Source organism: Hyperolius riggenbachi, chromosome 1, assembly GCF_040937935.1.
Source record: "Hyperolius riggenbachi isolate aHypRig1 chromosome 1, aHypRig1.pri, whole genome shotgun sequence".
Taxonomy (NCBI): domain Eukaryota; kingdom Metazoa; phylum Chordata; class Amphibia; order Anura; family Hyperoliidae; genus Hyperolius; species Hyperolius riggenbachi.
Window position 1 is genome coordinate 89478515 of NC_090646.1, and position 16536 is coordinate 89495050.

General features: G+C 43.3%; 1 protein-coding gene across 12 annotated transcripts in view; it reads right to left on the reverse strand.

The window, feature by feature from the left end:
- The window catches only part of ADD1 (adducin 1), a 145362-nt gene that overhangs the window by 36449 nt on the left and 92377 nt on the right, over window positions 1–16536 (reverse strand). For 7 of the 12 annotated variants that reach the window (XM_068276444.1, XM_068276407.1, XM_068276493.1 and 4 more), the window contains exons 9-13: window positions 14366–14536; window positions 12191–12535; window positions 2990–3091; window positions 1020–1109; window positions 925–942 (exon numbers count right to left, since the gene is read on the reverse strand). In XM_068276444.1, the coding sequence (XP_068132545.1) occupies window positions 925–942; window positions 1020–1109; window positions 2990–3091; window positions 12191–12535; window positions 14366–14536 (726 nt within the window). The remainder of the gene's footprint in view (window positions 1–924; window positions 943–1019; window positions 1110–2989; window positions 3092–12190; window positions 12536–14365; window positions 14537–16536) is intronic. The other 5 variants (XM_068276453.1, XM_068276503.1, XM_068276474.1 and 2 more) reach the window with 3 other exon arrangements.

Here is a 16536-nt window from a genome sequence, read left to right on the forward strand (position 1 = left end):
AAAGCAATAAAAAGCTAAATCTTTTCCACAATGTCCATAGCTGAAGTTCCTGGATTTGGGCTTTAAGTTCCAGCAATGCGTCACTTGCAGGCAGTGTGTTATGTGTATGTAATACAAGCTCAATTCATGATGACCATGATGGAACATGTAGTTTAGGTACAATCGTGCTGTGAAGATTTCAGTGGCTGTAGAGACAATGGTGTTCATCCGTCGTTATTGTCTGAATGTTCAAAGCAATAGCAGAATAAGAACGTATTAGTATCCAAAAACTGCATGATGCTCCCCTTTACTCAAACAGATCTTTCTGAAGGCCTTTCACCACCGCAAGGCACTGAGACTTGGTTAATTTTGGCATTTATTGAAAAGCAGGAAGACCATAGAGGGTAGATCCACACTGCAATTTCAGGTATGGGTAGATGCCAGCGGAATGAATCATCCAACAGCTTCTTATGCCAGCCAGGAGCTCTAGCAATGACATATGCGCTGCGTGTCCAGCCTTGCCAATCCTCCACCAGCTGCAGTAAATACCCTTTCCCTTTACTTCTTTTTATTCCTTACAATAGGCAGTATCTAGTTGCTGCCAGGCATAAGAAATTAGTAAGAGATCTCATTCCACAGAAAAAGCCCATAAATGAAATTTGTTTTTTTTTGGTGGACTGATCCTTAAACCTTGATCCATAGGTACAGTATACGATCAATTATCTTTCAAAAGACTATTTTCCAAACCTAATGAATGGGAAATACAGGTTCCTGTCCACCAGGGGAGGTCCTAAGAAGCACTGGCATGCATGGCAATCAGCAATGGCACCAGTAGCACCTGACACTGCCATGCTTGTACCACACACACGCACTAAAGCAAATTGTGTTACTATTTCAACTATGCAGATTGGCAAAGTAAAGAAGCCACTTGTTTTTAGCACTTACCTTAAACACTGACAGTTTCTGTCAATTAAAGAATATGGTTAGAGCAAGTTACAGAGGGAGATACGACATTGCAGCTATAGAGGTTAGACACTGACCTGCACCATGCTTCTGTCCACCACAACGCCACTCAGAACCTGAGACTGGGGCCCCGCCGTTTTTATGTCTTGCAAGTTCTGCTCTCTTATCTGAGATATAAATAAGGTTGTAAGAATACAAATATAGTGTAAACAGCACCTTTTCCTCAACTAGTCATAACTGTAATTAGGTCTCAGTAGAAACTATTCATTCTGCTCAAATTAAATCAACAAAAAAAGCTTCACCTCAAAGAAAATGAGAGGGAATATCTGTCCAACATTGTGTCAGAAAACAAGAAGAGTCGGCATAGATCACATCTTTCACCAAATAACTAATCTAGCGAGGCCTACCCTATCACATTACTGGTGACATCTGGTGACTTCGTAAGGTTTTGAGCCTAGGGCTAGCCCACATCACCCACCTTAGCAGAGATGACAGGTGTATTTTACCTACGCACAGCCACAAAGTGGCCACTAGATACCCCTACCCAGGAAATCCATACTTCATAGATAGATAGATAGATAGATAGATAGATAGATAGATAGATAGATAGATAGATATATAAAAATATATAAGAGAGAGAGAGAGAGAGAGAGAGAGAGAGAGAGAGAGAGAGAGAGAGAGAGAGAGAGAGAGAGAGAGAGAGAGAGAGAGAGAGAGAGAGAGAGAGCGAGAGAGAGAGAGCGAGAGAGAGAGAGAGAGAGCGAGAGAGAGAGAGCGAGAGAGAGAGAGAGAGAGCGAGAGAGAGAGAGCGAGAGAGAGTCTCTCGCTCACCCCAGTCGGTCTGTTCTGCGCATGTGCAGAAGAGCCCAACTGGCGCAGCTGAGCCAGCTACTAGAACTGCTAGCAGGAGAACTGAGGCACTCGAGAGGACAGCAAGGGACTCAGCAGTGCTTACGGGGCAGGAGAACGCCCCGTGTAAGTATCAAAACTTTTACTTTTGTCGTCTCAGGTTTTCTTTAATTCCTGTGAAGTGTTAAACAACTTTCTTTTAACAGGAACCAGACAGAAGGCCTTCCTCAACATTCCAGAATCTGGTGTTGAGCTTTGTACATTCCTTGTCAAAAAGAAGTCATGATCAGCTCAGTTCGGAATCTGGAAACGTGTACAGGTGTTCCCAGCCCCCCACCCCCATCAAAACACACTGAGTTATCAGCAATGTACTCAACAAATTAGAGAGGGGCAGATCTATTGTCTTGAATACACACCGTGCAATTTTCCCATCAGATTGATCAATAATGTCCAGCATGTTCGAACTGCTTTCAATTGAGAAAATTATTGATTCTTTGCAGTACTGATTTCCAAATTTCTCGATCAAATTGCCAGAAATTATCGATCCATCTGCAAAATTGCACTGTGCGTATACACAGGATTAGGCTTTGAGGTACTGAAAAGTTTGGCTTATAAGGAGGAAATTCAGGGAATCCTCCATAATAAAACCCTACTGTCTCTGCGTCCCATGTCCCAGTGTGTGTCCCACACAGGGACGCAGAGACATTGAGGGTGAGATGCGGCGAGCAATGACGGGCGAAGGGGCGGACGGCCGTGCGCGGGTGGGCGCGCCGTGCACACGTGCGGCAGAAATGTGCGTGTGCGGCAGGCGCAGTGACAGACTTAGCCCGTTTTTAAACGGGCTTAGGTCCACTAGTATTAAATAGAAAGGAAAGGGTGGGGGGGGGGGGGGGGGGGGTTTGTTTCTTTTTAAAGGAAATTGTCAAACATTTCAACTGCTTAGCAACAGCTTTTAGAGGTACACATCTTTCTAGTATAGCATGGGTGTTTAAAAAAACAAAAAAAACAAAAACAAAAAAAGATATAAATATTATACACACACCTGACTGAAGCGCTGAACTAGTGAGACCCTTGACTACTGTACACAGGAAATTTATTGGAGGTAAAAGCAATGTTCCAGTGTGCAACAAAAAATACCTAATAAAGTTTTTTTTTAATCACTGCTGTACAGCATAAAATGCATCCACAGATTATATACCTTGTTCCTCATTTCTTGTACTTCCTTGGGGTCTGTGTTCAGCGGAACAAACAGGCTAGGGACAGCAGAGGTGGCACTTCTCAGCCCATCCTCTTTAGTCCACTGCAAGATGAAGAAAAGGTTACTTGGTCAGATTAACATCATCACAGTACTGATCTATGTACACAGAACGAACATGCATTTCACAAGTTTACAAGGGAAATGAACCAACGAATGTGCTGCAGCTGGAAACTTGTGTGACCGGTGAACTGTCAAAACAGGAAACAGAAAGAAATGTAATTTATGCTGGCTAGCGGTGAACCCTCTGTATGAATGCTCAGATTGTGATCCCCGGGCCCTGGGTGGGGCTCCTGTTAGAAAGCTAGTGTCGTCCAATTATTCATTTTACAACTTGCTGATGAATCATCCCGTCACTGCAGGACTGCAATAGTTTACGATAAACATTCTTTACTACCATACGACAGTTACTGAATGGAAGGCTGTAGAGGAATTTATTAAAAGGAATACCAAGGTGACATGAGGAATTAGACATGTGTACCTACAATGCGAAACACACAAATAACTACCGTATGCTGTGTTTTTGCTTTTTCCCTTTCACTGCCTGAAAGAGTTAAACATCAGGTACGCAACTGACAGTTTGGATAGTTTCCCTCTAAATCAGGACCTGGTCAGACTAAAGCTACCTTCGCTGATATGGCATTAAAGCCATAAAACACTTGCATGGCAGAAAATGGCTTCTGAGAGCAGGAAAGCGATAAAAAGGGTCAATAGTTCACAGATTTTAGCTCTGGCATACTTCAGTGAATGTGTCAATAAGCAGAGACAGTGAAACAGTAAAAACTTAGAAAAAGTAGATTAAATTATGAAATTAAACTGTGGGATCTAAAAAGGGTCACTTTTTAGGAGGAGGAGGATAGATACAATTGTTTATTTCATCAGTTTATTTTCACCCTCACTATTCTTTTAAACTGGATCCAATAAAATTTAGTGCATTAATATTCACATGGACACAGCACAAATTAAAAAAAGAGGGAGTTGGCTAAAAACTTTGTATGCAGTAGGTGCAGATTGGTATTTCTACTGGGAGTGAATGAGTTTATAAAATTGGGCATAACCTATACAGCACAAAGATCACAATTCTGTTCTAGAGTCAATAGTATAGGTTTCAATTAAAACAACTGTAGCTGTAGTAAAGCTTGCATATTAAGATATGCGCATCAAGAGTTCATTAACTGCTAGCACATTGCAAGTGAAATCTGAAGCCACAGCACCATAAAACCAGTGCCAGATTTAGGCCTAGGCCATGGCACCACAGGAGCAAGGGCATCAAAGCAGCAGGCTAAACTGGCACAGCATTTGCAAGCTTGCAAATGGTGCAATGCAGGGAGATCGGCTGAGCGCTTGACCGCGGTACTCTGCTGCTAGCTGCCTGTGCAGCAACCACCTTGCTATCTGTGCATGTGTGCATGTTTGCATTGTGGCTGGCGGCTATGGACTTGGACAGCATTGGAGAAGGAAAGGAAAAGGAAGGTTCTGCACTGGAGACAAGCAGAGAAATGACTGACACAGATGGCAGGTGTGGTGTGAAGGTGAACTGGCTACCTATACTGAAAGGTGGGGGGTGGGAAAAGGAGGGATTAATGTAGTCATCTGGCTACCTATACTGGAGGGAAGGGGGGGGGAGGAGTTATCTGGCTATCTATACGGGGGGGGGGGGGGTCATCAGGCTACCTATACACTAGGGGGAAGGGGTCATCTCACTACCTATACAGAAGGGGGGCAGCTAGTGACAGTGGCCTAGGGTGGTAAAGAGTACGAATCCGGCCCTGCATAAAATGGGCAAGACATGGGCGAAAACCTCCCCAGTGAATAAAGCTACTAGTTGGGAAAGGGTTTTCAAGGACCAGACTGTCTTTAGGTATGCTATATAACAACATTTATCTCATTAGTTCAACTAGTTAGTTCTACGCACATGCAGTGGCTGGATAGTGTACTGGTTAAGGGCTCTGCGAATAACTGTTCTTCCTGTTCATTAAGCCAGCATCTATTCAGTAAAGAAACATTGGGCAAGACTCCCTAACACGGCTGCCTATAGAGGGCGCCCTAGTGGCTGCAGCTCTTGTGCTTTGAGTCCACCAGGAGAAAAGCACGACATAAATGTTCTAAATCTTGTCTACGCACATCATTGATTCAGTCCCCTTATAAAACAAAAAGAAATCTTGGAGGCAAAATGAGAAGCATAAAAATGTACAGGCTGCAGAACACAATACAAAGTCACTCACCGGATTCTGACCCTTTTGCAACAGGTGGTCCTGGGAGAAACTGTAATTCAGTGTCTGGCGGGACCCTCTGTGACTCAAAAGGGTCTGGTACCATGATTGTGTTTAGCGAGTGGGCATCACCAAAGTTGGCATAGAAAAGAAACAAACAAACAAGCTACGAAAACAGCGTGGTATATACTTCATTTTCCACAGGAAAATAAGCTGCCAAATCAGAGCAACAAAAAATTCATTTAAGCTACAGTTCAGAGAGTTTGCCTTGAAGTTTAAAAAAACAAAAAGGGAGCAGATGGAAGTAATGAGTTCAAAAAATAAATAAAAAGGCAGCAAAAGTCAATGAAAGATAAGTGTTCTGTAAAATGTCTATCACTTCTACACAAACCTCATGAGATAATCAAAGACAACAGAATTCTAAGGCCACCTACAGCACTGCAAATCTGTAAGCAACGTCTCCGCTGTCTGCCAATCTTTTATAGTCTGAATGAGTTTATTGTGTCACAGATTAAAATAATCGTATCTGTGCCAAAGAGTTACAATATTTGCTTTATTCAAATTAAGGGCTAGTTTATAATGCTCAGTTTCATTGCAGAATAATTCTGCAGGTCAACTCACTGCCCATACAATCCTATGGGCCTGTTCACAGTGCTGTGATGTAACTAACTGATCACATTACTCTAACTCGCTGCATGCAGGCTTTGGATTAAAGTCTATGGGCTTGATTCACCAAGCGGTGCAAAGTGTTTGCACGCTGGTGAAAAGGCCCTTATCACGCCTAAACTCACTTTAGGCATGATAAGAAGAAACTCGCGCGAAGTTACCGCGCGTAAGTGCGCGCGCAGCACCCGACGCTTCGCGCGAAGCTCCCATTAAACCCTATGGGACTTTGCGCGCGCTCTCACGCGCTTACGCGCGTACGCGCGGTAACTTCGCGCGAAGAGCAGGAAAAAGCTGTGATAACTCAGTGGTGAAAAGGTCATCACGCCTAAAGTCTTTTAGGCGTGATAACTGGGTTATCACCGCTTTGTGAATCAAGCCCTATGTCCCTCTCCATTGCAGTTCACACTCATAACTCGTGCGGTATGCAACTGACCACTGTGAACCTAGCCTGAGGAATGCAACTGACCACTGTGAACCTAGCCTGAGGGACACAGTCCTTGTCCACTTTATAGCTGAGCCTGCAAGCTATTATAGGTCTGGGATACAGGACTGATAAATGGCAAATGTTCTGGTGATACTATTGCATAATGGTGTAGCAGTTCTCTATAATTAGTCCTGCCATTCTAAAGCTATGTACACATTCAACAAAAGTCATTTGAAATGTCATACAAACAACAGATTTTGCCACATCCAATGGCAATCATGTAAAAAAATAAATGAATAATGTAGCCAACCGACAATGACAAGATACCGGCAGATCAACTCAGACGACTGTTAGGCAGGTATCTAGCAGTCGGCCATATTCTTCAAAATTCGTGCGTAACCTCACTTACACTTGTGGGCACAGTGTATAAATTAGTTGGTTGTTTGTTATATTGATGTGCAGACAATGTAGTTGGAAAAACTAGTTTGTCTTTGGTGTCAGGTCTGCGACATTGGTTGTTTGCGGCAACTTTTGTTGAGCGTGTCTACGGACCTTAACAGTGCCAATTTCATAGTTGCCTGTGAGGTTAAGGCAAACGATCACAGAGAAGCAAATCATTACCTATGGGGTGCAGCTATCTGAAATAGTTATGGTCAGTCAGAAACTGTCATATGGCATCTGTGGACAACATGAGGCTGAGCAGCTGACAAAGCAGCAGAATTTAGAAACTCAGAAATTCCAGAGTATTTTTTAGAGAAAGTAAAGGCAATTACATGCCAGCTATATATAAAAGTCAACTTGCATAGTTCTAATTTAAAGTGGGAGTGAATTGACCCCTGCATTGTCAGGAGTTCCTTAGTGTATCAGAATGGCTTATTATTTCCTTGGACATGTTTTGTCCTGCTTGCAGTCGCCATTTTACAGTGCTGGTTTTAAAATGAGACAAGGAAAACAATGGATTGCTACAAGCAACAAGAGCAAATCCTTTCCACGCGAGTCCTGTCTGTGGTTAGAACAGTTTTGTCTCTGTCCACAACAACTATAACCGAGATGGGTTATACTTTATCATAACCAATTATAATATGCATGTTGTACAGGTGGTCCCCTACTTAAAAACAGGTTCTGTTCCGGGAGATTGTAAGCCAAATTAGTTTGTGAGTCCTGTGTTATACATGGTGAAAAATGATTTCCTTCTGTCCCTAGTGTGTCCCCTCCTGTGTCTCCTGCTCCCCCTATTAGTAGAAGTGTAGCCGCTGTGTCTCTTACCCAATCCAATGCTCCCACCAGGATCGCAGACCTCTCCTGTCCTGTGCAGCTCCCCCTAGTTATGGCTTCTGCTGATGACGCAATCAGCAGAAGCTGTTACTAAAGTGGAAGTGTGGGAGAGAAGAGGTCTATGATCCCCATGAGAGCCATGGATTAGGTAAAAAATGCTTCCGCTACACTTCTACTTACAGGGGGACCAGGAGAAAGGAGGAAGGGAGCGAACAAATGAAGGGGGAGGGAGCAGAGACACAGAGGTGGAGCGTACAAACAGAGGGGGAGGGTGAAGAGACAAGGAGGGGCAGTGGACAAACGGAGAGGGAGGGAGCTGAGACACAAAGGAAGGGGGCAATGCAAGGAGTCCTCGTCATGGTGGCGGTTTGCATAAGCGGACGTTCGTAAGTCAGGGATTTCCTGCATTCACCGTATATGACGCAGGAACCTTTTCACCCCATTTTTTGGGAAGGGGGGGGGGGATGCATTTGATATGGCTGCAAATGATTTTGATTGTTTTTAAACTACTTATAACAGCTTATAAAATACTGCATAAACAGTATGGCATATTTTGTCCATAAAGACAACTTTGTATCGCTGAACCGTAACTCGAGTTGTTTGTAAGTAGGGGACTGTCTGTATTTAATTTATGGCCTCATAAATGGAAACCATTCTGCACCCCTAATGTGGGACTTTCAAACGGTTTCCATAAAAGACTATAGGATACCCGAAGTGACTTGAGACATGATGAGATAGACATGTGCATGTACAGTGCCTAGCACACAAATAACTATGCTGTGTTCCTGTTTTTCTTTCTCTGTCTGAAAGAGTTAAATATCTGGTATGTAAGTGGCTGACTCAGTCCCGACTCAGACAAGAAGTGACTACAGTGTGACCCTCACTGATAATAAATTCACCTTTTTATCGCTTTCCTGCTCTTAGAAGCCATTTTCTGCTAGGAAAGTTTTATAGTTGGAATTTCTCATCAGTGAGGGTCACGCTGTAGTCACTTCCTGTCTGAGTCAGGACTGAGTCAATCACTTACATACCTGATATTTAACTCTTTCAGACAGAGAAAGAAAAAAAGGAGCACAGCATAGTTATTTGTGTGCAAGGCACTGTACATACACATGTCTATTTCATCATGTCACATCGGGTTTCCTTTAAACAAGAGGGGGAGAAATATCCTACAGGCCTAAACATCAACGGAACCAACATCCATTCTCCCTTACACTGAGGAACTAAGATGCATGGCGCTGCTTCCTTCTAACATCAGTTCCATGAATGTCAAACAATGTAAAATCTGCACACCAGAAAAATAAAGCCGTCCTTTTCCCTATTATACGTCAACAATCATTTAACCATTTGTTTTTAACTTAATGTTCTCTTTAGGATTCATGTTTTTTTCATGACTAAATTGCAAATGTTTCTCTAGAGATTTGTACATTTGTAACTAGTGAAAAACCATATGAGGCTGTGATGAACTTTGCCAATTTGGAAAGTGCAGAAGTAAAATGAAAAAACAAAAACAGTTTAAGAAGAACATTGGTGCAGCCTGTTCTGTAACCAGACACCATTCCAAAGAAACCAAGAAAGTGGGGAAAAGGAAGAGAAAACATAGCAAGTCTAGATCCAAGAGGAAGAGAATGATGGATAATGGGTAAGTTTATACTCACTTGTAATCTTCACATAATAAATCACTGCACCTTACAATTTGTTTGTATAAAAAGGGCACAAACAGACAGACCAATAAATAAGATGTACATGGTGAAAACAGCGAGTAAGGAAATGGGATTTTTTTTTAAGCATGGATGATGAGGTCTTTAAAAAAAAGAAGGGGCATTATCTGTACCCTAGAAAGGTATACAGCTGTATTACAGTCTATGGCATACAATATAATCCTGAAGGATAAATAACCAAGACAAGACATAAACCTTATCTTAGCATAAAGTATAATAACCCTCTAAGTAGGGCCTACAGGAATATAAATAAAGCACCTTCACTGAGCAATACAGGGAGTTGCAGCACAGCAACAGTGGCCAGTACTATTTTTCACTGGACAGGCACTACTCCCTCCAGACCCTAGAGGGCGTGCCATGATGTATAAAAACTATTCAGCATCATGGGCAGCCCATCTCCCATACACCACATAGTCTAACTCGGGGAGGAATTTTATATATCATGAAACCAGAGCTTCTGATCCAGTCAGTCCTCTATTCTGTTATATACATGCATAATACTGAATTTATTCTACCACAAAGCTCTGGAGTTTTCACGTTCTGATACCCAAGCTAGCAGATTCACACTTTAAAGAGAACCCGAGGTGGGTTTGAAGAATGTTATCTGCATACAGAGGCTGGATCTGCCTATACTGCCCAGCCTCTGTTGCTATCCCAAACCCCCCTAAGGTCCCCCTGCACTCTGCAATCCCTCATAAATCACAGCCACGCTGCTGACAAACAGCTTGTCAGAGCTGGCTGTGTTTATCTCTATAGTGTCAGTCTGCTGCTCTCCCCGCCTCCTGCAGAACTCCGGTCCCGGCCTGCATCCCTTCCCTCCCTGCTGATTGGAGGGAAGGGATGGGGGCAGGGACCGGAGCTATGGAGGAGGCGGGGGAGCAGCCGAGACTGACACTACAGATGTAAAAACAGCCTCACAGCACGGCTGTGATTTATGGGGGATTGCAGAGTGCAGGGGGACCTTAATGGGGTTTGGGATAGCAACAGAGGCTGGGCTGTATAGGCAGATCCAGCCTCTGTATGCAGATAACATTCTTTAAACACACCTCGGGTTCTCTTTAAAAAAAATAAAGAAATAAGGTTGGCTGGGGAGCTGCTTGTAAGCGTAAATCTTTAAAAGTACATTTAGAAAGGTTCCCATTAACGGTACATTCTATCGATCGTTCTGTCAATCCTAATTCTTGTAGTCTGATTGCTTACCATTTTCCCCTCCATTGGCGGGCCTCGAAAAGTGGTATCTGACCTATTCCAAGGATCTGATAATCAATTGTCCTGGAAATTGAAATGCTAATGGGAACCTTAAAGAGAACCCGAGGTGGGTTCTAAGAATCCTATTAGCACACAGAGGATGGGTCTGCATATAATACCCTGCATCTGTTGCTATAGAGCGTCCCCCAGGCCCCCCCCCCCCTCACTCTGCTGTCCCCATAAATCTAATCCGCTCCCCGCCTGCGTCCCTTCCCTCCAATCAGCGGGGATCGAAGGGACACAGGCGGGGAGCGGCGAGGCTGACACATCAAGAGGTAAAAAGCCGGATAGCGATGTTTGATTTACGTGGACAGTAGTGCACGGGGGGGGGGGGGGGGGGGGTGCGATTGAAGCCTTGGGGGACGCTGTATAGCAACAGAGTTCTAAGTGGCAATGGGCAAGTCTGTGGAGCTCATGATGGACATCAGGAAAGAGCGTGGACCATTTAGGTAAACCAACCTCTCACAAGGTGCTGTATTGTCTCCCATTTTGGAATTTCTTGCACAAATGTAGAAAAGACTTCTGTCTCTATCATAATATTCAACCTATACCTGAGCCAGTAGCCTGCCAACTCATTATTTCACACTACCTAAAAAGATCTTCAACAAAAGAACATAGTTATGGCAGTTACATAAACATACAGACCAAGGGCCAGCAATCACATGGTTGGCAATAACCAAGGAGTGTTACACTGAACACAACCGGACATGGTAAACATTCTATATGGTGTGGTCACTGCTGTTTGGATGACACCAGGCAGACAAAGACAGTCTACAAACCAGACAGACTATGAGGATTTGTAAAACAAGTTTTCTTACAGCAGTATCTATCGGTAAGTGCCGGCAGAAGGCCTGAGCTGCACTTTAGTTATGCCACTCCCCGCTTTTACCAATGTTTGTCATATATAAATATATGGCCATCTACTGACATGCAACAATTCATGCAGTAGGAGGCTGGCTAAGGAGCTTGAAAGCTTTGGGAAAGAGGCTCATCCACACATAGCAGAGTAGGAGGAGGTGAGGACAGCTATCAGGATAATACGCATAGTGAACTGCTTAAGAGGTTAATTGCTCTTTAGAAAATACTGTTAAATTTATGATAGTATTTGGCATTCATACTCTTTAACAGACTGATAAAATATTAGTATTAAATAGTGGCGCTAGACTAGTTTAGGGGACCCAGCAGGAAACCTCTGCTAATGTGATTGGGTGCACAGCACCCTCTTAACGGCTAGGTTATCTATGCCCACACTATTCAGCCAATCACAACGCTTTGTGCTGTAGAGGGTGCTGTGATTGGAGAACTGTTCCCTATGAGGTTTCCTGCTGGGTCCGCTAAACTAGACTAGCACCTGAATAGTCACATAGATTAAAAGAAGGAAAAAACAGCAAAGAAAGAAACAGGTCATCTTAAGCAGTTTCAAGCAGACTACAAGGATTGATCTACAGATAATCAGTTGTTTGGAAGAAAGTCAGTGAGAAGGTAATGTAAGGCCCAGCAGATGGAGGAGGGCTCTTGGTAGTATTCCCAAAACTTCCAAGTGCCAACCACCTCAAGTTGCTCTATATCAACTATGAACAGTAAGGTAGGCACAGACCAAGCAGTTGGTTATACAGCTTGGCACGCAGACACCGGACGAGAGAGACTGCAGCAAGGGTTTCACGTGATCGTGTGTAATGTTCGTCCACACCTTAGTCTTCGACTTGGGGCTGCCTCCGTTTTGACCTTCATCTGAGGCCTCATCGGCTCTACCAGAGTTCAGCCATTTTGTCTTCTCCCGCTGCTGTTTCTGAAAACTGTGTCTGAGAGGGGAACACGTGCCTGAGTCACCATCACTGCCAAAGGAATAGCCAGTGACGCTGGCGGGGATCTCTACATCACTGTACTTTTTGGCCTTGTCTCGCAGGGCAGGGCATCGATATGGGTAGCCAGTTCTATAACCCTGTGCATGGGGAAAAAGAAAAGGTGTTAAAGCAAGTTTACTCTCAGTTTGATGCATGTGTAAACACAAAGTTCCTTTTGTTGAAATTGGGAGTAAGACCCGATTCATAATGAAGGTTGTAAAATGCAAAAAACGGCACAGTAAGTAACAACACTGGGTTGTTCATATACCTGCTCTTTTGCATTCACTGCATTTGGGTCACCACCCGACTGCCGCTCATCCCGGAACCGATCGGAGCCTGGCTGATCCATGGGGTTCCCAGATGGATTGTAAAAATATCAACAGGAGATTTACCTAGCAACACTGAAAATTCTCACTGGTCCGCCTTGAACCAATGAGAATTTTCTCTGTTAAAGCAGGATTCCCATTGTTTCTTTGCTAACCAATGAGGTGCTCCATGCTTCTGCTGGGCTCTGATCTGCTTGGGACCAAGTGGCGGCAGAATCAAATCCACTGGACAGGCGAGTCAACGTTTTGCATGTGGTGATCAGCCTAGTTGGAACATACACTGCCCATTCCCATAGGCTTCCATTGCATCAGATTTCCATATTTGCAATCCAGTCCGTGCACCTTGCATTCGCATCTCAATTGAGCGTGTAAATCGCAGGGGTTTTTTTTTTTTGGGGGGGGGGGGTTAAAATCACAATGTGAATGGGCCCTTACTGCTATTTGTACTTCTCAAAGTTGACAGAACTCTGAGAAGACCTCCCAATTTAGCTAATGCCATTATGACTAAAGAAAGCAGCACATCCCCACCTCTCAAACAGAGAATAGTTGCAAATAGAAGTATATACATTTTAAAAGTTAGAAAATACGCACAATTTACTATGACAGTGGGGTACAGATACAAATGTCAAATCTTGGAAAAACTATTCATATACTTCAATCTCAGTTTACAAAATTTGCAAGGCAACTTACGCTGTTTACAATTCACAATTACTAAATTATTAAAAGAGATGAAGAGCCAGGTGTATGACTACATTCTTATCATACTCATACTGTAGATTATGATGGTGAAATCTAAAGCATTGTGTATTATACACAATTTAGGTAACTTATTAATTAAAAAACTGAGTTTTAAGACAATGAAGACTTCACTACGCTTGTTTTCACACATTTCTGTTGCAGCCTATTAGGCAAACATGGTGAAAATATGGGCAGCTCAGTGGCGTAGTGGTTTGCACTCTTGCCTTGCAAGCGCTGGGTCCCCGGTTCGAATCCCAGCCAGGTCAACATCTGCAAGGAGTTTGTATGTTCTCCCCGTGTCTGCGTGAGTTTCCTCCGGGCACTCCGGTTTCCTCCCACATTTCAAAAACATACAGATAAGTTAATTGGCTTCCCCCTAAAATTTACCCTAGACTACAACAAATACACTACACGATACATACATAGACAAACGACTAAGGTAGGGATTAGATTGTGAGCTCCTCTGAGAGACAGTTAGTGACAAGACAATATATTCTCTGTACTGCGCTGTGTAAGATGTTGGCGCTAAATAAATACTAAATAATAATAATAATAATATTATTATTATTATTATTATCTGACAAATGTCAAGCATAGCCCTGAAATGCAGTTAAAAACTCATGTACAGCAGGTATGACTGTTTGACATGGGAGAAAAATGTTAATCTCAGAGTTCTGGTTGTAATTTACAACAGTCTATTATTAGAGTTACAAGGCAATTTGTTTTTCCAGGTCCAGCATAAGGCGTGTGCTACAGTTAGAGCTGAAGTGACTACGTTTGTTGAGACCTTGCGTAAACTGTATCTGAATGTCTGAACTGGAGATCAACAATTCAATTATTCATGACCACTATGGGTCTTCATACCAAGTTATCCAGCATTCTCATGAGGGCTTCAAACTCCTGCTCCCCAACAAGCCACTTTGGGTGGGTCACTCCTTCTCCAGATGGTGACTCAGGTGAACGGGACTTCTTGTATTTGCTGGGATCTAGCAGCACTAAGTTGTCTGGACCCCCAGCACTGGCCAGGGTGCGTACCTTGAAGAGCAGAAGACAGAGTTAGCAGGAAAATCTACACAATGGAAGGCGAGAACAAACTGAGATTTGTGTGTGTGCATGTGTGGGGGATGAGGGGGTGTGGGGGATGAGGGGGGGGGGGGGGGGGGCGGGGAGATACTTACCTCAGGAAGTCTTCCTTCACCAAGCCATTCAGGAACAAGGACCCACAAAGCGTGGCTGCACTGCACCTGTTCAGGCTTCAGCGGAAATGGTTGAGCCCAATCAGGATGCTCTACTGCACAGGTAGCTTGTGCTTGCACAGTAGCACTGCCCAAATTAGGCTTGACTCTTTCTGCCGAAGCATGATCGGGGTCCGTGCTACAGTGCATGTGCAAGGCGTCAAAAAGTGGTTTTGCGGAGGGGACAGTGCCTGGTGAAAGAGAACGGAAGAAGCCTCTGGAGGATGCAGAGTAAACTACCGGCCAGAATAAACTCTCTGCCTGTGTCAAACCCTCCTTCTTCTGCTCAATAGACATCACCAAGGCAACAGTTGAATCACTTCAGGAGAAGGACAGACTGCCCCCAGCAAGCTCATGGTGAACCATAACTCCTAAGAGTGTGTAAGGGGCTAAAGAGGACCCAAAAGCCATCGTACTAAAACACTATGAAAAACAGAAATGTGCCTTCTTAAAACAGAAGGTATTTGCCATTATACAGGTTAGTGTGAGTATATCATGCCTCCCACAATGCATCACGGCTTTATATGCAAATAGTCCCTTCTGAGAGACATCATATGCTTACTACAACCTGAATAATTGAAAATACCTTCTGTTTTAAAGTGGACCTGAACTCAGAACTCCTCTCTGCTCCAAAAGATACACAACAGCATAATAACCTTTAAACAGAAAACATTTCTTTGTTAGAACTGAATCAAATCCTAAAATAAATCTGCACAGTGTCTACTTCCTGATTCGTGGAAGCAGACATATTGTTTACAGCTTGCACTTTCAAATGGGCTTATCTGCCGTGACACACATGTGACACAGGGGTGCGATGGGCTGCCTCTGTTGTAATGAATACAAGTTATGCACACCCCCTGCAGGCTCTGTGTGCTTGGTTTACTCCTCACTCTCTGCTCTCAGTTTCTGACAACACTGATGCAGTTTGTGAGGCTGAGGGGGGAGGGAGCTGCCTGTCACATGCTGTGAAAGAGAAACTGTGTGAATCCCAGACTGGAGTGCACTATGTAATAAAAACTTGTAGTATACTGTAACATGAGAACACATACATTACACACACATACATACATACATATATATATATATACACACACACACATATACATATATATATATATATATATATATATATATATATATATATATATATATATATATATATATATATATATATATATATATATATATATATATATATATATATATATATATATATATATATATATATATATATATATATACATATATACACACACACACACACACACACACACACACACACACACACACACACACACACACACACACACACACTATACACACACTATACACACACTATACACACACTATACACACACACACACACACACACACACTATACACACACACACACTATACACACACACACACACGACTCTGGCACCCCGATTTCTGAATGACATGTAAAAGTTGCTTTCATCCGAAAAAAGTACTTTGGACCACTGAGCAACAGTCCAGTGCTGCTTCTCTGTAGCCCAGGTCAGGCGCTTCTGCCACTGTTTCTGGTTCAAAAGTGGGTTCATGCTTCCATCTGCTGAAAAGCTTTATGGAGATGAAGATTTCATTTTTCAGCACGACCTGGCACCTGCTCACAGTGCCAAAACCACTGGTAAATGGTTTACTGACCATGGTATTACTGTGCTCAATTGGCCTGCCAACTCTCCTGACCTGAACCCCATAGAGAATCTGTGGGATATTGTGAAGAGAAAGTTGAGAGACGCAAGACCCAACACCCTGGATGAGCTTAAGGCCGCTATCGAA